We start from the raw sequence: 24000 nt of genomic DNA on the forward strand, positions 1-24000 counted from the left end.
TTGCTATAAGAGTGAAAATTCGAGAGTACTATCCACGGGCAATGCATGGTGTTTAAGTTCCAATCTTGTTCGATCTAAGCTTAGAATGTTTACAATGAAAGCTTGGTTGAAAGAGAAAATATGTGTGAACTCGAGTAAGAGCTTGATGGACACTTGACACTGATTTCTATTTTTGGTCACTTTGTCTCTACAACTTCTAATTTAAGTTCTTGAGCGTTATTTAAGTTTTCGTAGTTAATATTCGAAGGTTGAAAAGTTCTTCTGTTTATAGTTATCACACTGAAATAGTTAACGTTAGAGGAGCACTTATCAAACTTTGACACGTGGAATTGAGGTTCTTGTTTGAATTCGTACGTAGGAGTTGTTAATGTGTCTTTCTCATAGTCAGTGGTCTCATATAAAATCTTTGTAACCTCGGATTTGTTCCACAATGATGTCAAGAGTACGGAAGATCTCATTTGTAACCCACAAAAATAACGATATAAATGTTGGTTGCATAGATCCTTGTTGTTTAGACATCATCTTTCTTCATGCTTATTGTCTAGGAGTTATGTCCTTGTGTAGCTATGTCTTAATTGATTTAATAAAATGTACTATTTTAGCTATAGGATTTATTGCTAAAAAGGGCAAGATAAGTAAGCAACATAAAAATGAAATGAAAAATATAGTGGCTGTATCACTTACTAGTTATACATGTAGGTTATCCACTTGCCCCAATTCTTGTCTTGAGTGAGCAAATTTGAATGCAAGGTCAGATAAAACAGCATACTCCATCAGAATCTGAATCTGAAGATGAAGATGAAGATTCTGTTTAGTGTTGAATGACAAGAAAGTAGAAATAATTCAACTTGATCATGGGCCCACCATATCTATATGTTTGAGGCAGCTGCAGCTCTTCTTTTTTCAGTTGAATATTTCCTTTGAGAAGAGGCAACTTTTACAGATCAACATTTGGCTTCATTTACCTCATTGGAATCATCGAATTAAATCAGTTTTTCATCATTATTTTTTGAAACCTGAGTAAACTAATTAGTTGTATTAGTATTAAAACAAAACCAAATTTTAAAAAAAAATCAAATATAGTAGATCTTCAAAAAAGCAGTATAAAAAGTAGAATTAAATTAAAAATAAAAGTAAAAAATCGGAATTCACTAAGAATAATAAACCATATTTTTAAAAAAAATATAAACCGAAACTTATTTTACAAATTGTGAACCAAATTAATCCACATAAATAGGTTTAATTTACTATGTAAATCAAGTTGTGAACAGCCCAATAGTGAAATGGAGTCGATCAAAATCCAACTAGGCACTTGGTCCCAAAATCCATAAGCAGCGCTCAAAATAATGCCAAAAAAATAAATTTATTGGACTCGAAACCCAGTTTACAATATAGTATAAGCCCAATTATATGCTCATCTGATTAATTATAGCAGTACCAACTACTTATATTGTATTTATTATTAGTTTAATAATAATAATAATAATTGTATGATATTAATTGTCACAAAGTCCTTATTAGTTGCACATAGAAAAGGTGGAATGAAATATTAATAAAAAAAATGAATGTTTTTTATGAAGGAAAAAAATACTACTACTATGTAGTTATGTCTTCCCCCCCTCGTTCAAACACACTCTTTACTAGTTTCCACTCTTGATTCCATTAAAATATTTTAGATCGAAATAAAATTATGGTTCCAAAGTTCAGGGTGCTATTGAATCATTGCACTCATTCAGTATTATATCTACAGCATCCACAAAATGACGCTATTTTCTGTCTCATCGCAACCTCATTTTTTCTTGTCACATTAGCAAACTTTATTTAGCCACACTGCTCACAATAAGGTCATTCTCATTTTTAACCACAATTCAATTTATATTTTAATTTTAATATTAGAAAAGTGATAAAAATGCAATGTACTTAAAAAACAATTTCAAATTACTTCATTAACATGCATGTATATCGAGTAATAAGTAATTCCACTAAATTGCAAATGTTTTTTTATAAACATTTTCAAAAAAAAAGTTTTCCGCCATTATTTCATATGAGTGAACTTCAAAAACAGTCATTGGACTATGCGTTTATCTCGCCCTTAGTCATGGTTGTCTCACTTTTTAAATTTCTCTCTCTGACCTTCTCTCATCTATTAAATACACCTTCTCTCCTCCATCTCTCTTCTCTTCTTCTTCTTCTTTGTTAGTGTTTGAGCTCATCAAGATCGGATTGAGCTGGTGGAAGAATCAAGTCAGGAAATAGCCGTTGGGAACCAAAACAGGAACTAGCCGTTGGAAACGGTTATAACCGTGTTCGGCAAAAGGAAGCTGTTCAGCAATTGGAAGCTGTTCGGCAATTGGAAGCTGTTCGGCAAAAGGAAGCTGTTCAGCAATTGGAAGCTATTCGGCAATTGGAAACTGTTCGGCAAAGGAAGCTGTTCGGCGGTTTTCTTGATCGATACTTCTTAAGGGAGTTGCGATTCATTCCAGAACCAACAACAACAGAAATCAAAAGTGATAGAGAGAGAATTCAAGAGAGGAAGTGTTATCTTTTAGCTGTGCGTTTTTAGCTCTCGAAGCAAGAAGTTTTCGGGCGAGTTGAGGGTTTTCCATCTTGTAAATTCTTGAGAGTTTTGAGTGCTCTTATGTTTGTAATTTCTCGAGTGATCAATAAAGAAACACACCAGATTCTGCCCGTGGATGTAGGCTTACGCCGAACCACGTAATTCGCTTGTGTTCTTCCTTGCATGTTGTCATTTCATTAATTTGCATTTCGATCATCACAACCGTAGGTTCGTTCTTCACAACGTGGCGCCGTCTGTGGGAAATTCGTCCACTGAATTGATCGAGAAGGCATAAAGTTTTGGGAGTTCTTTCTTTGTTTCCTCAAGAAGGCGCTCAACCTGTTTGAATAATGGCTGCAGCAAGGTTTGATGTTGAAAAGTTCACAGGCCGAAATGATTTTGGCCTATGGAGGCTGAAGATGAAAGCAATCTTGATGCAACAGGGTTTATGGGAAACCCTAAATGGTGGAGGCAGTAATGAGGAGGAGAAGCCCGAGCCTGATGAAAAGGAGAAGGCAAAGGCTCAAGACAGAGAGTACAAGGCATATAGTACCTTGATACTCAACCTCAATGACAGAGTCCTCAGAGAAGTTTCAAAGGAGGAGACAGCGGCTGGAGTTTGGTCCAAGTTGGAGTCATTATACATGGCCAAATCCTTGGCAAATCGGCTGCACCTGAAGCAGAAACTTCTCACTTTCAAGATTGCTGATGGAAAAGGTGTGTTGGAACAGCTCGAAGAATTTGGGAAATGCATCGATGATCTTGAGAACATTGATGAAGAGATTAAAGATGAGGACAAGGCTCTGATGTTGTTGAATTCCTTGCCACCAAGTTATGAGCATTTCAAGGATGCTATACTTCTTGGTAGAGAGTCCAAGATTGGATATGAAGAGGTGTACTCTGCTCTAAAGCTCAAGGAAATCCAGAAATCTAATCCAAAGTCCACTGAAATGGTGTCTGAGAGTCTGAATGTTGCTGATCACAAGAAGAATGTGAAAAGAAAGTCACAGAAGAAGCCTTGGAAAAACAAGACAGCTGACTGGAAAGAGACCAGATCATGCCATCACTGCAAGAAACCAGGCCACATAAAGAAGAATTGTTGGATTTGGAAGAAGAAGCAGGCCGAGGAAGAGAATGGCAAGAACAATGCTGATATTGCAGAAGAGTTGGTGGTCCCGGAGGCTCTGTGTGTGACTGAGGACATGGAAGAACTTCCATGGATCATGGATTCTGGATGTAGCTTCCACATGTGTCCAACTAGAAGTCATTTTGAGGAAATCAAGAATGCAGCTGGATCAGTTTTGTTAGGAAATGACCAGATATGCAGAATCAGAGGAATTGGGTCCATCAGGCTTAGACTTCATAATGGCTCCATCAGGTTACTCACTGGTGTGAGGTTTATTCCAGAGATTAAGAGGAATTTGATCTCTATTGGAGTGTTGGATGCAGCAGGATATAATTGCATATTATCTGATGGGATTATGAACATCGTCAAGAATGGTGATGTTGTTATGATGGCTGAGAGAAAGAGAAGCCTATACTATCTAAAGGCAAGTGTGGTTACTGGATCTGTGAATCTGGTGCAGGTATTAGACTTAAGAATGTGGCATCTCAGACTCGGACACTTGGGAGAAACTGGAATTAAAGAATTGGCCAAGAAGGAGCTGATTAAGCTGGAAAATCCCAATGAGCAGTTGGGTTTGTGTGAGCAATGTGTGCTCGGAAAGAGTAAGAAACTGCCCTATGGAAGAGGAATTCACAGCTCAAAGTCACCACTAGACTATGCCCACAGTGACTTGTGGGGCCCAGCTACACCAGCTTCATTGGGTGGAGGTAGATACTTTCTATCCATTATTGATGATTTTTCTAGAAAATTATGGGTGTTTATCTTGAAGGAAAAATCAGAGACATTCATGAAATTCAAGGAGTGGTGTAGGGAAGTGGAGGTGGAGAAAGGGTGTTCTTTGAAGTGTTTAAGAACTGATAATGGGCTGGAATTTCTGAGTGGGGAGTTTGATTCTTTCTGCAAGCAGAAAGGTATGAAGAGGCATAGGACATCTCCATCTAATCCCCAACAGAATGGAGTTGCTGAGCGCATGAATAGAACCATCCTAGAGCGAGTTAGATGTATGCTCTTTGGCTCTGGAATGGCTAAGAGATTCTGGGGTGAGGCTGTGAGTATGGCAGCAGTTCTCATCAATAGAAGTCCTTCTTCAGCTATAGCTTTTGACACTCCTGATCAGAGATGGTATGGAAAGGCCATGGATTATTCGAATATGAAGATTTTTGGTTGTATGGCTTATGCACACATCAAGCAAAGTAAGTTGGAGCCAAGGGCCTTGAGATGTGTGATGATTGGATACCAAAAGGGAGTGAAGGGCTACAGACTGTGGTGCATAGAGCCAGGAAATCAGAAAGTTATTATCTCTAGAGATGTGCAATTTGAAGAAAGTAGGATGCCATTTCTAGAAAAGGCTCAAGAGAGCCAGAGGCCATCTCATTCTGAGAAAGAACCAGAGCCTGAGAGGATGGTGGAGATGGGTGTTCCAGAACCTGAGGAGGCTGAGGAATCAGTTCAGGTGGAGGTTTCTGGAGCAGATAGAATTGCTGAGCCTGAACAGCAGATGGGAAATCATAGTGAACAAGAAGAAGCAGATGCTGATGTCTTGAACCCTGAAGAAGAGCAGCAGGATTTGGGTGACTATGTTCTAGCCAGAGATAGGGTCAGAAGAATCCCTAAACCATCTACAAGATACAGTGAAGAAGAATACTTGCTATATGCACTATGTGTTGCAGAAAACATAGAGTATGCAGAGCCTTCAAGCTTCAAGGAAGCTATGAGTTCTAAGGAGAGCAAGCAGTGGATGGAGGCTATGATAGATGAAATACAGTCCCTGATCAAGAACAAGACATGGGTGCTTGTGAAGAGACCTTCCACACAAAAACCAGTGAGTTGTAAGTGGATATACAAGAAAAAGTTGGAGGTTGGGAACAAGATTAGGTTCAAGGCTAGGCTTGTAGCTCGGGGGTTCACACAAGAGGAGGGAATAGACTATAATGAAGTATTTTCTCCAGTGGTAAAGCATGCCTCAATAAGAATTTTGCTAGCTATAGTTGCTCAAAGAAGTTGGTTTTTGGACCAACTTGATGTGAAGACAGCCTTTCTTCATGGAGAACTTGAGGAAACTATATACATGAATCAGCCAGAGGGATTTGTGATACATGGGAGTGAAGATAAGGTTTGTCTACTAAAGAAAAGTCTATACGGTTTGAAGCAAGCAAGTAGACAATGGCATATCAAGTTTGATGAACATATGCAGAGTATGGGATTTACAAATTCCAGATATGATAGTTGTGTCTACTTCAAATCAAAGGCTGAGGGACCTGCTGTGTATTTGCTATTATATGTAGACGACATCTTGCTTGCTGGACCAGATAGACAGGAGCTAGATAGGGTGAAAGCCTTATTGAAAAAGGGATTTGAAATCAAGGATCTGGGGAGTGCTAGCAAGATTTTGGGAATGGATATATTCAGAAATGCAGATAAGAGGGTGTTGTGGTTGTCCCAAGAAGGCTACATTCAGAAAGTACTGCGCAAATATCAGATTGACAAGAGTAGAACAACCTCAGTGCCACTATCACAACAGACTAAGCTGTCCAAATCACAATGTCCCAGAAATCAGCAAGAAGAAAGAGAGATGAGCCAGATACCTTATTCCAACATAGTTGGGAGTGTGATGTATATGATGATATGCACAAGGCCTGATATTTCTCATGCGGTAAGCGTGGTGAGCAGATACATGTCCTGTCCGGGAAGAGAGCACTGGTTGGCTTTGAAAGGGATTCTCAAGTATCTCAAAGGAAGTAGTGATCTGGGAATAATGTTCAAATCAGAGAATGAAGGAGATAAGGATAGCATTATTGGGTTTTGCGATTCAGATTATGCAGCTAACCTTGATAATAGGCGCTCACAATCTGGGTACATATTTACCTTGTTCGGCTCCGCGGTGAGCTGGAAGTCTAATCTCCAATCCGTGGTGGCTCTATCGACGACGGAGGCAGAGTATATAGCTCTTGCTGAGGCAGTAAAGGAAAGCTTCTGGCTTAGGGGTATAGTTGGTGATTTTGGGGTGAAGCAAGAGAATGTTGTGATCAAGTGCGACAGCAATAGCGCGATTTGTCTCTCGAAACATCAGACATATCATGAACGCAGCAAACATATAGACGTGAGGCTGCATTTCATTCGAGATGAGGTTGAGAAGGGTGCGGTGAAGATTGAGAAGGTCAGCACCGAGCACAATGCGGCTGATGCACTTACTAAAGCCCTACCAAGATCCAAGTTCCGACATTGCTTGGATTTGGTTGGGGTGGTCCAAAATTTGTAAGTATGGGAAGGAAGGTGGAACTGGTGGTGATGGATCTTAGATTGCTCAAAGGTGGAGGATTTGTTAGTGTTTGAGCTCATCAAGATCGGATTGAGCTGGTGGAAGAATCAAGTCAGGAAATAGCCGTTGGGAACCAAAACAGGAACTAGCCGTTGGAAACGGTTATAACCGTGTTCGGCAAAAGGAAGCTGTTCAGCAATTGGAAGCTGTTCGGCAATTGGAAGCTGTTCGGCAAAAGGAAGCTGTTCAGCAATTGGAAGCTATTCGGCAATTGGAAACTGTTCGGCAAAGGAAGCTGTTCGGCGGTTTTCTTGATCGATACTTCTTAAGGGAGTTGCGATTCATTCCAGAACCAACAACAACAGAAATCAAAAGTGATAGAGAGAGAATTCAAGAGAGGAAGTGTTATCTTTCAGCTGTGCGTTTTTAGCTCTCGAAGCAAGAAGTTTTCGGGCGAGTTGAGGGTTTTCCATCTTGTAAATTCTTGAGAGTTTTGAGTGCTCTTATGTTTGTAATTTCTCGAGTGATCAATAAAGAAACACACCAGATTCTGCCCGTGGATGTAGGCTTACGCCGAACCACGTAATTCGCTTGTGTTCTTCCTTGCATGTTGTCATTTCATTAATTTGCATTTCGATCATCACAACCGTAGGTTCGTTCTTCACATTCTTCTTCTTCTTCTTCTTCCTCTACTTCTCCTCTATTTGTGCTCATGTCTTCATTGTCCGTTAAAAACTCGGGTGATGGAGGTGTGAATGGTTGTAGGTGGCTCCAGACTTACAATTGAAATTTCGATCAGCAGATCGCAGAGAGGGCGTCCGCAGCGGGAAATGATGGTGCACGTTTCCTTTTACCGCAACTATGGAAAGACTTTTAAGAAGCCCCGTCGTCCCTATGAAAAGGAGCGTTTGGATGCTGAGTTGAAACTTGTTGGAGAATACGGTCTTAGGTGTAAGAGAGAGCTATGGAGGGTTCAGCAGCAAAGAAGGCCTCCGGTGGTGATGGAGATGAGGATGATGAGGAGTGAGATTTAACACCTAGATTAGGGGGAGTAAGACTCCCCCGATTGAACGTAGTATACGGCAAAATTGTGCTACACAAAATAATATCACATTGGCTATTGATAGTGATTTCAAATGTAATCCTGAAAATAATATCATGTTCGGTGCTAATAATAATATCAGATGTCATATAGAAAATTATATTAAATCGGGTACTAGAACTAATATCAGATTTAGTACATGCAGCAAATTGGGCAATTTGTCTTTTCAAAATTTTAACTTTTTCAACGTGCCAGCCTAAGCCGGATTTGCATGTACAATATTTTCCAAGGGAGTCAATGTTGTGATGACCTGTTGAGATAGAGAGTAAAATTTGAGTGGAATTTGAGAAAACCCTTCCATCTTCCTACCATTTTCAACCCTTCATCTTCCCTCTCACCTCACATCAACTCCTCATTTTCCCTCTCACCTGCAACAAACATACGCATTCCCTCCAGCTTTTTGATAAAGAGGAAGAAGAACGGAAGAGAGATAGAGGAGAGGAAGAAGATGGAAAGAGAGATAGAGGAGAGAAGGTGTATTTAATAGAGGAGAGAAGGTGATAGAAAGAAATATAAAAAGTCACACAACCATGACACAAATCTTTATTGAGCTGCACAATCTGAAAGGTAAAATTTTGGAAATGACCAAATTGCTTAAATCCTCAAAAGAGTATTTTCGACTAAAAAAAGGGCAAAAGTACCATTTTCAAGATAAACGTTTAGTCCAAGGTTGTCTGAGGATATTTTAAAAGTCCAAGGACTAAGAGCGAGATAAACGCTTAGTCCAGGGTTGTCTGAGGATATTTTGAAAGTTCAAGGACTAAGAGCGAGTTAAACGCATAGTTTATGGACTGTTTTTTAAGTTAACTCATTTCCCACCGAGAATTAAATAAATTGAGTATTCAAATTATATATCATTCGGTATATTTTGTGGTCACATCAGTCAAATTAGTTCTCTCTTATAAAATCCTCAAAACTGTACAAACTGTTCCCTTGAATCACCGAAATTTCGGCTGCAAATTTCGATTTAAAGTGAAAACCTCAAATTCTTCCATGTCTTCTCCACTATTCACTAACCTGAAATTAATCATCAGTCTTCCATACATTTCATGTGACTGACACATTTTTATGGAGTATTTTTATACTCAATTCTTCAACGAAAAATACGTATAATCTTATTTTTAATAACGTACTGTACATTTCTATTGATGAAAACCTTATAACCATTTTTTCACCTTTTAGATTTTATTTTATCAACTATACATTAAAATTCATATTATAGTATTATTTTTTATAAATGGAAGAAAATAAAGCACCATTAATTGTAAGCACATAAATTTGTTATAGATAATTTCAATATGGGCTAGTATAAATTTGTTATTTGATGGAAAAATTATTACTTGCAAATAATACAAAGATCAATGAATCCAGAGCTCTATCCATACCACATTACCACGTCTTATCGCTTGCATTATTTGATTTTGAATTATTTCTTACTGATTTACTAAATTAATTTAGAAATCACAGTTACATATTCATATACTACAAATAATATACCTATTTTAAAGTCTCTCATTTTTTACATAAATGCAAAATTATAACATTATCATTATTGTGATCATGTTACAAATTTACAATATTATCATTATTGGAGATTAATCAACAACTGTCACTCCCATCCAAATTTTCAAAACTATTCCATCTTCCAAAAACACTAATCCATCTCGAATCAATCAAAATCCCATTTACATTTTGTTTCACGGAAAAAAGAGTTTTTTGTTAAACCAAAATCATAACTGAACTAGTACTATTTGATCTGCCTCTACTCTGTATATAGTATATACATATCTCATACTATATCCGTAGTGTGTTCACGAGCACCTAACGGAGGAGACGGAAAGGGCGTAACGGAACGTGTTAGCATACTGGAAAGAGAGTGTCCTGCCGTTACGGAGCGCCTTCCCGTCGTTAAGCAAGCAGTCGTCGAAGCGTAGCCGCTTGAAGACATGAGGGTTCACGACGCGGGCGGAGCTGAACCAGCCGCAGCTGACGTGGATGGCCGAGATGTCGCAGCCGGAGACGCAGGTGTTGCTGATCTCCACCGTGTACACCGGAATCCCGTTTGGCAGCGCCTCCGTCGCGCCTTGGATGATCATTATGTCCGATTTCGAGCACTTGTCGCTCCATATCCTGTTTGGCTCCACCACACCCTTTTCTCTCTCATGTCCCTTTCCTGTGCAAACAAACACAAACAAGAATCACTGTAAAGCCACATTTTGACTCATTAAATGTTTCTTTTTTAGTTTCTATATGAATATGAATATGAATATGACAAAACTCAAACCACAGAACACACCCTTTTCCCAACCTACCAAATCTTCTAACTTGGTGTCTACGCGAAGAGAGATTGTGTTGTGAGTCTTCACTGAAATGTCGCTGTTGATGGTGGAGAAAAAGGCCAAAATGATTTCTTGGGAAGACATGCCAGTGGGAATGAGAAAGGGACTTTTCAATCAATAAAGATGTGCATAGAGAAAAGGTCTCTCTCCTTAATTCTATGTAAATGAATCTCTATGCTATTTCAAGACCCAAACTTTACACTCCCCCATTAAATTCAAGCACAGGTGCACACGTGCAAGAGCAAGTAAATTCTCTATCACACATTCATAATCACACCAACCCTAAATAATTAATTGACTAACATAATTACAAGATGGTATTATTGCACAAGAATTATGTTAAGTAGAAACCAGCTAGTAGCTGTACCCTACAACTAGGGTGGTAGGCTGATTAAAGGGGAATTGGGTTGGGAAAAACGACACGTAGGGGAAAAGGGGACAAAACCGTACGCGACCACTGAGAGAGAAAGAGGTGGCTAAGGCTGTCGCACAGTGGGGGCAGAACTCTCAGTGTGTGTTTTTGCATGTAAACATAAATATTCAAGGCTAGTAATGCATAAAAGCAGAAACCATGGCAGAGTATGCATACATGCACATATGCCGAGCATATTGTGTGTGTTATCATATCACAATAATATTCACAAAGCGCAGAGCAGCACCAGCCAATATACCCACTGATTATACCAGATCCTCAACCCCTTTCCAACTTTTTTTACTTTCCCCCTTTCTCCCTCTTCATGCATAATCCAAGTTCTATTTATTGCAGGAGCTCCCACTACAGTACGACTTTCTCGTAAATACAATTAGGGAAGAATAATTCGAATTACCATTATTTAGCAGCTTGCGATAAGAGAGAGAGATAATCTGGTGGTTATTCCCGGTGATTGAGGTTGAGCTCTTGATGTTCGTCTCCGATAAAACTGGCCCTAACTTCATGAATTTTTTATCTGAACAAAGTAATCTGGAACTATTAATTTCGAATTTTAAATGCAAATGCAAATGCAAATGCAGACAAAAACAAAAATAAGCTCAAAACAGTAGAAGATTACACGTTTGGGGACCATATATGGCTATACTACTACATTTAGCAAAAACAAAACACTCAGACATGTCCTTGCTCGCTCAGAATTTCTTTGGTTTGAATAGTGTTACAGTTACAAGAAAATCGACCGAAATCGATCGCTGATAAATTAAAATACGACACCGAGATAATCAATGAAGTTTGAGAGAGCGTTATCGGCGAAATTAACAAATCACAAATTCCACCAACTCAAATTATTGATATTTCAAATATTAAACTCGAATCGGAAACGCGGAAATACACAGTAAACAGACCTGTAGTGTAGATTCCAGTGAGTAGCAACACGGATGTAACGGCAAACACCGCCGCAAATGAAGAAAGCCTCCGGCGCCACAATAATGGCGATGATGATTCGCGATTCATTTTTCTACGATTACCAAAGAGAAACACTAATGGTTTAGAAAGTAAATCATTTTTTTCACGAACAAATGATAAAGTAGCAAAAATCCCCAATTCGTACCAAATGTATGAGACAAAAACACACTCAGATATATAAGCATGGCGACAGAGAATCGAGAGCAGAACGGAAGCACAAAATAGTGATTGCAGATCTGAGACGGAAAAGACGAAGCAGCAATTGTGAATCGGCAGCTCGCGAGTGGAAGCAGAAATTGTGAATCAGAAGGTCACTCTGTATGAAACTCTGATATTTTTGCCATTTCACCTTTGAATTTGGAGTTTTTGGAGGAGAGATATATAGAAAGAGAGAGCGACGAGTTTCAACAATCAGTTCCGAGAATCGTGCGTGACTGTATAGTTATATAATCACCATACATGTGTGGTTGTGTGTATGTGAGAGAGACAGAGAGAGTCTGTAAAGAAGATGAAAAAAAAGCGTGTGGAAGTATATTATTTTTATAATTATTATTTTATTTTATTTTATGTGAGTTTACTATTTTGTTAATGAAAAATTATTGCTAGGTTGTGGTTTTGGAAAGCTAATAGGGTCAGAGGCGTCATTTAGTTAAATTTTGATATAGCAAGAGGCCACGGAGTTGTTCTCAGGCATAAATTCCATATTAATTGTGTTGTAATCTATATAAGGCCATCTCCAGTGCCAAAGCCCACCAATCGCCCAGCAATAGCTCAGTCACAAACTCCTCCAGTCACATCATAAGCATTAAAAATCTTCCTGTCACATCATCATGACAAGCAAATAGTCCAGCAATAGCCTAGCCACATCACCCCTAATTATATAAAACAAATAATTGATAATCACCCAAAATACGGAATTAAATGTACAACACAGATACGAGAAAATTCAATAATATTATTTAAATTAAAAAAATATAATAAAAAAATATATTAATTTTAAAAAAAATTACATTAATTAAAAAAAATTACATTATTTAAAAAAACACGACATCCGCCTCACTCCTCGTCTCCGTCGCGTATATATAGTGTTTCGAAAATTAAAAAAAAAATAAAATTTGCTCGCCGAACGCTCGCCGGTCCTGAGCCTACAATGGCGGCGAGCGGACCGGCGAGCATATCGGCGAGCGCTCGCGAATCGGCCAGCGCTAGCCGATTTTTTCACCGAAATGGCGCTCGCCGGTTCCAATGGTTCGGCGAGTGGACCAGCGAGCGCCGGAAATCGGCTAGCCGGCCCGCTCGCCGCCATTGGAGATGCTCTAATAAAAACACAATCTTAAATAAATTTGGAATTTATTTGCAATAAATTCGTCACCTCGTTTAATAAATTGGTAACAAATTTTAATTTTCGAATTCATATATTTTAACGGCTAGTTCATATTTAAGACTTTTATTCTTATGCTCTAATCCTTTTCTAATTGTGTAAATGTTTTTTCATGCAACAAACACTACATATATCATCTTTGCAAAATTTGTTTTATACACATGTAAAACAATCCAAATTTATATGTCTGAAAAAACATTGAGCAAGAAGAACCAACAAAGCTATCCAATAATTAAAGGCATTTATTATAAATTGACAAAACACAATTTCAGAAAAGAAAATTTAAACTAAACAGCGATGCCAATTTTCTCAAATACTAAAAATTTCCGAATTCCAATTCGAATTCATTATAATAATAATAATCTAATTAATGTTGAAGCACAGGCCAACAAATTAATTGAGAGTACAATAATGATGTTTAACTAACAATAGAACTGGATAGATGCCAAACTTAGAAGACGCATAATAATTTTAAAAAACACTAAAGTGAGAAAAAAATGGATTATATATAAACTAACTCATTTATTATATTGTATACATTTCAATTGGGGCCATGGGTGGTAGAGTTCAAGAATGAATTCATTATTTTTTTTTCATTAATGTTTTAATAAGAGACTATAGTAAGTGAAATTGTTAAATGGGGCTATGAATATAATTCCTATAGAAGTATAAATTAAAGAAATGCACTAGTAAGTATTTAAATCGTCAAATTTGCTTAAACTTAGTATATTTCTATTAAGATTGAAAATAAAATATTAAATCACAAAGTTTTATTTTTTTTCTCCATTACTCATATAAGGGATAGACAGAACCCCTCATGGGACTGAACATGTTACATATGACCAAATTTGGTAATTAAAATGGCTACTTTACCTAAATTAAACAATAGTTTGGCATGCAATTAATTGTCTGCAATCAACCAATGGCCCTATTTAGCATTTTAGCTAGACATATTTTCACATTCAATAACACCCAAATGACTATGATTCTTCATTCTTTCATTAATAGTACATAAAATGCATTGTAATTTAATCTTTAAACTGCATGCTTCTTTTCAGTCATCAACATGTTCACTAATTTAACAATAATCTCAATAATTGAAAGTATGATCTCTCAATAAATAAAAACAAAGAGGAGGTACAACTTTTGTGCAGTATTCTTTAGATATTCCATTTACATCCAAAAAACAGGAAATTAGTCCCCAACTGTCACCTCTCACAAAATCAGCTAAAAATCCTCAATATCTCAAAAAAAAACTAATCCTTCTTGAACTAAACAAAATCCCATTTACAATTCTCACCAAAAAAAACCCAGTTTCTCAATATATATCAGCAGCTAACGGAGGAGACGGAGAGGGCGTAACGGAAGGTGTTGGCGTACTGAAAAGAGAGGGTTCTGCCGTTACGGAGCGGCTTCCCGTCGTTAAGTAAGCAGTCGTCGAAACGGAGCCGTTTGAAGATGTGCGGGTTGACGAGGCGGGCGGAGCTGAACCAGCCGCAGCTGACGTGGATGGCGGAGATGTCGCAACCGGAGACGCAGGTGTTGCTGATCTCCACCGTGTACGTCGGAATCCCGTTCGGCAGCGGCGGCGTCGCGCCTTGGATTATCATTATGTCCGATTTCGAGCATTTGTCGCTCCATATCCTGTTTGGCTCCACGCCATTTTCTCTCTCCTCTCCTGCAAAGAAATATACAAATGAGAATCAACAATTTACACTTTCAATGCTTCCATTTTAGTGAGATTAATCTGAAATTTTACCAGTATTCAGCAGCTTGCGATGAGTGATCGGAGATATAATCGTGTTTTCGCCATTCATTATGGTTGAGTTTGAGCTATTCTTCTTCTCTGATACAAATCCAAATATCAACACGCTTATCTTGAAATAAAATGGCAAATCAGTAAATCACGCACACAGACACGTACCTGTGGTGAAAATACAAATGATTAGAAGCAACGATGTGACGGCAAACAATTTCGATAACGATTCGCGATTCATTTTTTCTATGATCGCAATGAGTCGGCCGAGTTAGGGCGAGTCGACTCGGAGCTAGCTAGAACCTAAATAGGCTATAGCTTAACAGGAGCAGGGAGCTAGCAAATCACCGCCAAAGAGAAACTGCAAAATATGCACGGACGGAAACCGACTTCAGCTTTACAGATATGCTTAGATTAATCTTTGACCGGAAAAAAAAAAGCAGAAGAAAGGTGTGATATGACTTGATTTCACAACTAATAAAACGATTTCACAAGCCAGAAATCTCTCATGCACACGAATAAATCCAAAACGAAAAGATGAATGAGATTTTTTGTGCGCTCAAAGCTTCAATTAATAATCAGTGTACTTACTGGAAAAGCATAGTCTAGCTAGAGTTTTGACTTTGAAACATCACGTAGCATGAAGAAGAACGGGAAATCTGAACGAAATCGATTGAAATTTCTCAAAAATTGAAGCTCAATAAAGGAAAGTTTCGCGACACAGCTTTTATGATAATCCCGGGAAAAGAGCCCCACAGCCGAATTTTTGAGGCTCCGATTCCCGATTAAAAACAAAATAGGGGCTGAGAAAGTAAAATATCTTTCATAAAAGCGATGATAAAGCAACAAAAATCCCCAATTCCTACCAAATGCGTGAAATAAAAAACACACATACACTGTGCATATATATGAGGATTGCGACAGAACGGAAGCACGAAATAGAGTGAGACAGAGATGGAGAAGCAGAAAATTGCGATTCAGCAGCTCTGGTGTCTGCCATTTTACCTTTGATTTTGGAGTTTTTCGGAGAGAGACGAATGTGAACAATCAGTTCCGAGAAGCGTGCGTGATTGTATGTATTCATCTATAGATAGATAGAGATAGATAGATATATAGATAGATAGAGAGGGTTTTGGGAGTTGAAGGAAATGGTGAAAAATGGTAATGCACGAGCTGCTCGTTAACTTTTACCGCCTGTTAATATCGCTCTTTTTTTGTTTTTATAGTAACTAATTTTTCATTGCAGCAAAAAGGCAATTCCGTCGTCTTTGCGGCCCCCACACTCCGGCCTCACATCATGTGAAGAGGTTTAATCAGGATACGCAGTAGCCCGTTAAGGGGGAGGCCTTAACCCACTGGCTGCCAGTGACAACGTGACAACAATGACAACGTGATGCTTACGATATGCGTTGATGATGCTTACGATATGCGTTGATGACACACTCTTTGAGTGACAACGTGACAACAATGTAGTATGCGATACATAAACAAGCAACTCAGCATAGAGTTCCAAGCAACAATAATACGAAATCAGAGCACTATGGTGACATCATAGTTAAAATGACAATGGAAGCAAGTAATATGCGAAACATAGGCAATCAATCTGCAATACATAGGAAAACAACTCATATGATTCCAAACAATCTGCTATATGAAATCACAGATAATCAAGCTATCTGTGATACACAGGCAAACAAGCCTGCCACGTGACAGACTAAGGTTGAATCTGCTCCTAAATCTAAGGGTCCTCATTAGTGGTAGGCTGTCATTTTAATTTGGGCTGTCATTTTAGTATAACCCTCTAAACACATATATTCATAAATACTAGTACTCTATCCGTCCACCATTTAAAGAGCCATTTTGACTCGGCATGGGTTTTAAGAAATTATCTGACTTTATTAAGAAGAGTAAAGGGAAAAAGTTAGTGGAATGTGGGACCCATTTAAAGTATTAGTTTTATACTCCTTCTGTCCCACAAAAATATGTATACTTTCCATTTTCGTCCGTCCCACAAAAATATGTGTATTTCATTTTTGGAAAGTTATATTAATTTAATAATGTAGGTCCCACTATCCATTAACACTACTTTAACTACCATTTTCCCATCTCTCTTACTTTACCATTTTTATCTTAATTCTTGTGTCATATCTATTGCTCATATTTTTATGGGACGAATGGAGTATTAGATTGTGAGTGTAAAAAGTTGGTGGGATATGGGGTTCGCATACTAAAAGTGGAATAAAGTAAATGGTTCTATAAATCGTGGATAAACCAAAATTGAAAAAGGATTCTTTAAATAGTGGACGGAGGGAGTATAACATAGATACACAAAAAAAAACAAGTATTGTATTAATTAGTTGGAATATACACAATTTACGAACCTATATGTCATATTGGCCCATTAGGGCATCCACAACCCCGCCCCGGATTCAATTCCCAAGTCCCCTCTACGTCATCATTTTAATCATTTTTTGCGCCAAGCCACAACTTCCACAATCAGGCCTGTTTATTCGGCCAGTTCCGGTTATAACCGCACCAGTTCACCGGTTAACCGGTTTCAATTTTTTTCATAAATCTCAAAACCGGAACCTACTGGTTAAGATCAGGTTGGTTTCGGTTCAGAACCAGAACCGATGTCTAATTTTGACTTAATTTATTTATAATTTTAAATAATTCAATACTAAAAAAATAATAATCCAACATCTAGAAAGACAACAAATAATACTCCCTCCGTCCCAAAGAAGATGACCCCTTCCTTGGGCGACACGAGATTTTATGCAGTTTTATTTTATGTGTTAGGTGGAGAGAGTAAAGTAAGAAAGATGGAATAAAGTAGAGATAAAGAGGTTTCCATTATTAATAATGGGTCATCTTGAGTGTGACAAACTAAAAAGGAAAGCGGATCATTTTCAGTAGGATGTAGGGAGTATCTAAAAATTCAAATAAACATACATAAAATACAAATCAACAATACAATAATATTTCATATCGTTAATTGATGGGTAAGAGTAATGCCAAGTGTTGTACTACTATTTTGTAAAGAATCATCAAACGAATTAACAAATAATAGGTCAGACTAGTTTATGTTGACACTTCTTTTTTAAAAAATAAAATTTAGCATTTTTTATTTTAAAAAGGAGTTTTAAAATTGAATTTCAATTTTTTTTTGGCGAAACAAATATTCAATTGAATTTCAAATACTCCATGCGAATTGATCTTATTGTAACTTTTTCGTTTAAAATGAAACGATTAATAAATTCTCCACAGACAGGTTAAATAGTATGTTAAATCAATTGTTACATAAAATTTGTCATAAAGTTAAATTTCTATCATATGAAATATTATTGTATTTGTATAAGCTCTTTTGGAGATGAAAAACAAAATTATGATGTCCTACTCATTATACTTAGTTCATCAAAAGTGGATTGGGGAAATAATAGTAGATTCAAAGCATCACGGTTAAAACATTTTAAATATTTCACAAAATAGAGTTTGCATAATTAACACGGTTTAAATCTAAAAATCACTTAATATTTCAAATTATTTTATTTCAATTTAATATTAATCCAATCAAGTAAGATTTATTAGTATATTAAATTATACGTAAAAAAATAAAATTGAATAGTACTCCAGTTCCCGTTTAGGAACTGGTAATCGGAACAAGTTGTGTTTTAAAAAATGGAATCGGTATAGGAACCGAATCGGTTCCTCAATTAACCGGCTGGTTCCGATTTACCGAAAACCGGAGAACCGTTTAAGCACCGCCACACACAACCCTGGCCCCTTTCATGCTACAATTATTAAATTGCAATATTCACAATTTCAAACTATTTTACTCTCAAAATTGAAAATGTTGAACAATTATATTTTGAAAAAATAAAAAATTACAATTTCTAAAAATTAAAAACGTTGAGCAATTATATTTTGAAAAAATCATAGGAATAATGTAGAAAGAATGAAAATGTTGTGGAGTTTAAATAGGTAAAAAAAATTATTATAAAAAAATGGGGTTCGGGTTCGGCCCGAGCGCTCACAACGCCGGGCCGGACCGCAATTGGGTGCAGCCTGTGATCTCACAACGCTAGGCTGGACCGCAGTTGGACTGGCCCCAGTCACGGCCAAACCCGGTCTCACCCTCACGTAGAGCTGACAATTTTTGGCACGAACGAACCCGCACGAAATTAATGGGTATGTGTCAAAGCTTAATGGGTTCGTGTCCTTATCGTGTCGACACGATAACGACACGAAAACTTCATGTCGTGTTCGTGTTACACGTTAAGAAATAATATTAATATATTATAATATTAATATTTTTTTATTTATTTTAAAATTTAATATTAGAAATCATATTAATATGTTATAATATTATTATTATAGTGTCGTGTCATATATGTGTTGTTATCGTGTCGTGTTGACCTGAAGTGGTTCGTGTCGTGTTCGTATTTGGAGTTTTCTTAACGGGTCGTGTTCGTGTTTGTTGTTATCGTGTTCTTAATTGTCGTTATCGTGTCGACACGATAACGACACAACACGCACGATTTGACACCCCTACCCCCACGCAACGCTTGTAGGCCCGAGCCGGATCTCAGGTGCGGTACTGCCTGAAAAGCTGTGGATCTTCTTGATGAATTCTTATTTAATATGCAGGGCATATTTTTCACAATATGATTCATAAGTAGATTATGAAGAATATCCTACTCAGACAAAGACATCTGAAAAATGCACTATTTATAGAGAAAAGACTATATAGTCTTGAAAAGTTATATACTACAGAATTTCGTAAGAAACGCACACAATATCAATAATTGTCGCACGGAATCAGCGATTGTATCTACAGAAACCTTGATTTTTAAAACATACTCCTACTAAATATTAAATTTTGATAGTGAATATATAATTCACAAATAATGCTTAAATTGAATAAAGTAATAAAAATTTGTTTTTCATATTTCAATTTAATTAATCATCCAAACAACAAAGTACCCGACCGTATAAGTCACGAACTCGCTCACCAAACTAATGAAGCAAAATTTCATAGTACTTTTTAGGAATTGAACACCAAATAGCAAAAACTCATATACTTAGTTCAAAGTTAACTCAACTTAACTTATCGAACAGTGAACAGAATGTAGAAGCGAAACATAAACATAAAAACAGTAAGATCATGTATTGGAAGTGTTTACAATGGAGAAAAAGACATCGTGCATAAGATTAGAAGAAGTTCTACAATATAATGAAATCAGACAAATAAAATCCGAGCAACCAATCTGCTTCACCGGGGTTCTCATTCTATAGCTGGAAACCTGCACTTCAAATAATAGTTTTCATTAGTGAAACTAATCTTATACACAGCCTAATAGTATCACAACTGCAATGCTAACTTAAGTTGAATTTTCGAAGTAGGATGTGCTAACACCACTCTAACTGTTTCAAGTGAGGCAAGGAAGCAAAAAACACCATATAATTTCGGAGACGCGCAAATTATGATTTTATCTCATTAAAGTACTGTTTCAAGTGAGCATATTTGGTGTGTGATAAGTAAGGAACCAAAAAGTCCATATAATTCCTGAGACACACATTTTATGATTTTATCTCATTAAAGTGCTGTTACAGCATAATCATCAATGATATGAGTTCTATGTATTATGGGCTGAAGAAAAGATGAATGCGAAAATAATCAACGTTCTAGCTAACATACGTTACAATTTTCCTCACTGGAAGATACAATCTTCTAGCTGTTTCTTTAATTCAAGTGCAGCTTTAGAGCAAACCAAAAAAACATGAGAAATTTGCTACGGACTAATTTAATTTTGCTAACTCGATATTTGAAGTTTACTCTCTGGCTTATTGATATTGTCAATATACTAACCAAACCTCATCTCACGCCATTCATATCAAGCAAGATACTTCACCCCACTCGAAGTAGTCTATATCAATATAAAGGTGTGTGTGGGGTAACCCTTCTCTTCAAGAAAATTATTGTTATAATAAAGAATAGAAATTCACTCTTCAATTTGTCATTGATATCATAATCTCATGTACATAATGTAGGAATTAATAGTAATTGTAATAAATAATAAACAGAAAGCTATGATCTTTGAATTCCCTCATAAACACTGCAATTCCATTTTCCTTTTAATCATTGATTATGAATATACATCCAAAAGGCCCAAAAGGGACATTCCAGTATGCAAACAATGCGATATCTCCCCAAATCAAATTGTCAAAACAGGTTCGCCGTGGATATATGAATACTGTGTATACACCATATACCAATGCTAAACCACAAATGGAATTTCTTTTAACCAATAAATTGTAGTAATATTTCGCACTTCATTATTTTGATCTAAGTTGACAGTTCCTAAATCCCGGGCATTGTAAATCTTCAAGCTCTGTAGCTCGCATGATTTTTTTGTGTTCCACAGCAAGCACTAGAAGTCTAGAACTAGACAAACTTCAGCACATATATCAAAAAGATGGGGATTGATTGATCCATTTTATATAGTAACTCATTCAGCATACAAATTTGGAGAACAATGTATTCCGAATAATCACACTTAGCTCCTAGTTAGTTCACGGTTTAACACAATCAGCAGCAACAGAAACAGCAAACATATCAAATTCAAAACATAAACCAAAGTAAAAAAACCCGCAATTGAAGACAGGGAATGTACCTACGAAATAAATCAAGCAGCGCCCACAATAATATTGTTGATCGGGATAAAAATCAACTTGACGAAGAAACCAACGAATCCCATCACGACGAACCCGATGGCTGTCCGTGTGGCTACCTTCGTGAACTCTACACGATAATAAAATTTCAAAAGATCGGATAACAATTCTCGTTTTTTCATACACCAAAACAATTTTTAAATCGTCGCACCAAACCATAATTAAAAAAAAGGTATGTCAATTACCTTTGCGATCAGGCTTGTGGCATCGCTTAACGAGACGAACGCTGTCCTTGGCGAAATCTCTCAGTGGATCGAAGACTGAATCAAGCGCATCCATATTCGATTTCGTTATATGTTCTCCTAGATCTCAGATTCTCAATATGGACACGCGAATTGAGGGTTTTGAATTTGGGGAAAAGGGTTTTATACGTGTGGGGACTGCAGATTAGCATAAATAAACACACACAAAAAAATACTTCATTTACCTAATTCAATATGGGATCTACTAAGCCAAATTATTTAATAATTTGGTAAAGACAAAGGAATTCGGTAACAGTTAGAACAAGAAAATCAATATAAATATATGCAAAATAGATATTCTGATTTTAACCACACAAGAAAGTAGTGTATTTTTAATGATAACAATTCATAAATATGATTGTTGGAATGGAGAAATCAATTAATTGGAAACACAAGAAATCAAAAGATGAAGTTATGGCAAAAATAATTGAGGGAAATCAATTAAAAATTATGAAAAATCAAATTAAGAAAATACTTGTGGAATTATAATATATTTTCCATATATAGGTAGAACTAGAGCCTATAAATGGTTGTGTAACCATTGTGAGAAATCATTCAAACCAATACAATGTAGTCTTTATAATTATTCCATCTTTTAATTTCTGCATTAGTCTTTTATTTTCCGCATTCTATTTTCTAACAATGATAAAAAAAAATTACATTTTCTTTTTTACTTTTTTTTTTATCTTTTCTTCCTTTAAATGTATATTTAAATTTTTATTGACATTAATTTAATTATAAACATAAATATGGATTTGATATTCTTCAGTTCTTCTCTCATACTATATCTCATGGAGTAGTAATTATAAACATAAATATGGATTTCTTTTTCTTTTTCTTTGTTTCATAACGTGAATATATAATGATATATTTCTATGATTCCATCAACGCTAATGTTGCCCACACTTTTGTGTGGATTTTGCTTAATTTTATTTACGTATTTTTTTTAAAAAAGCATTATTAATAAATTCTATGGAGATACCATAAAACTTGAAATAAATTTGGAATGGAGCCTATAAAAACAGAAGTACGATATTTTTTTTGGTAAAAAAATACAAGTACCGTAATGTACCCAAGTTTACGAACCTATAGCATGTTGGCTCATTATGAATCCTTACCTAATATGCAAGACATATTTTCCACAGTATGATTCATAAGTAGATTATGAAAAACATCCTTGTAGTTACACACGTAAGGCCATCCACAACGCTGTCTCTATACCGTCTCTTAAACCGTCTCTTAACTACTATTTGAGCACTATTTGAGGGCCCCACTGTCCTTTTTGCCTCCATCTCTTAACTAAGAGACGGAACCTGCAACGCTCCGTCTCTTAACCGTCTCTATACCGTATCTTAATTACTATTCATTCAATTTAATTTATAATTTTTTTTAAAACCCAATTCAATTTAAACAAACACACTTTATTAAAATTAAAACAAAATAAAAAAACACACAAAATAAAAAAAACACACAAAATAAAAAAAACACACAAAATAAAAAAACACACAAAATAAAAAAAAAATTAATCGGAAGGGCTAATCATCCTCCGGAGGCGGTCGAGGTTGAGGGGGAGTCGGAAGGCCAAGTTGTGCTGCCATATGCACAATTCCGTTCCACCAGGCCGCGTATTGGGAGTGCGAGAAGCGGGAAGTGTCCGCCATTGTGGCGGTCATGTACGCCACCATAACTGTGTCAGAGCCTCCTCGCGAGCCCGATCCTGAGGCCGGCTGGCTTGATTCGCCTCGGCCCTTCCTTGCTCTAGCCGCTTTCGCCGCCTTCGTCCCTTGCGGCCGTGGGATCAACTGGAAAATCCTCCCGGATCTGGGATAATCCCTGCGAAAACCGCGGGACGTTGGGACGAACATATGCATCAAGGTCAAAATTGGGTGGTTGGTACCCCCCCGGCGTCGCCGAACCCTGGGTCCCCGGTGTTGACGAACCTCCACCGCCCAATGTGTTGATCATGTTCTCCCAATCGCCGAATGAGTTGAGATCCCACCCGCCGGAGCCGGAGCCGCCATAGTTGCCCTCGCCGTCGCCGGACATCTTGAGTTTTTTTTTTCTTTTTTTTCTTTTTTTTTAGGAGGATCGACGATGGTTCCCCATCTAC

The 24000-nt window shown here is 37.0% G+C and overlaps 2 protein-coding genes across 3 annotated transcripts; both read right to left on the reverse strand.

Moving 5' to 3' along the window:
• Positions 1-9687: 9687 nt before the first annotated feature.
• LOC121761169 (protein TAPETUM DETERMINANT 1-like) lies at positions 9688-12265 on the reverse strand. The gene is made up of 4 exons (XM_042156767.1): positions 11925-12265; positions 11719-11831; positions 11211-11330; positions 9688-10217 (listed from the first exon to the last, which is right to left on the reverse strand). Exons 2-4 carry the CDS (start codon positions 11825-11827, stop codon positions 9856-9858), a joined length of 591 nt encoding a protein of 196 aa, XP_042012701.1. The 5' UTR covers positions 11828-11831; positions 11925-12265; the 3' UTR covers positions 9688-9855.
• Positions 12266-14260: 1995 nt separating this feature from the next.
• Positions 14261-15985, reverse strand: LOC121761498 (protein TAPETUM DETERMINANT 1-like). 2 transcript variants are annotated; one of them, XM_042157139.1, is made up of 4 exons: positions 15922-15985; positions 15085-15277; positions 14920-15006; positions 14261-14838 (listed from the first exon to the last, which is right to left on the reverse strand). In XM_042157139.1, the coding sequence occupies exons 2-4, from the start codon at positions 15155-15157 to the stop codon at positions 14489-14491; spliced, it is 510 nt and encodes a 169-aa protein (XP_042013073.1). In that variant the 5' UTR covers positions 15158-15277; positions 15922-15985; the 3' UTR covers positions 14261-14488. The 2 variants fall into 2 exon arrangements, with proteins under 2 accessions (XP_042013073.1, XP_042013074.1); XM_042157140.1 differs by lacking the exon at positions 15922-15985 and adding an exon at positions 15508-15915.
• Positions 15986-24000: the final 8015 nt, after the last annotated feature.

This window comes from Salvia splendens, chromosome 13 (assembly GCF_004379255.2).
Source record: "Salvia splendens isolate huo1 chromosome 13, SspV2, whole genome shotgun sequence".
NCBI classification, from domain to species: domain Eukaryota; kingdom Viridiplantae; phylum Streptophyta; class Magnoliopsida; order Lamiales; family Lamiaceae; genus Salvia; species Salvia splendens.

Coding starts and splice junctions, on each gene's coding strand:
- LOC121761498 (XM_042157139.1), bottom strand. CDS start 15,157: ATGAATCGCGAATCGTTATCGAAATTGTTTGCCGTCACATCGTTGCTT. Junction 15,007..15,084: donor CATTTGTATTTTCACCACAG/GTACGTGTCTGT, acceptor GATTTGTATCAG/AGAAGAAGAATAGCTCAAAC. Junction 14,839..14,919: donor TCGCAAGCTGCTGAATACTG/GTAAAATTTCAG, acceptor ATTTCTTTGCAG/GAGAGGAGAGAGAAAATGGC.
- LOC121761169 (XM_042156767.1), bottom strand. CDS start 11,827: ATGAATCGCGAATCATCATCGCCATTATTGTGGCGCCGGAGGCTTTCT. Junction 11,331..11,718: donor CACTGGAATCTACACTACAG/GTCTGTTTACTG, acceptor TACTTTGTTCAG/ATAAAAAATTCATGAAGTTA. Junction 10,218..11,210: donor TCGCAAGCTGCTAAATAATG/GTAATTCGAATT, acceptor TTGTTTGCACAG/GAAAGGGACATGAGAGAGAA.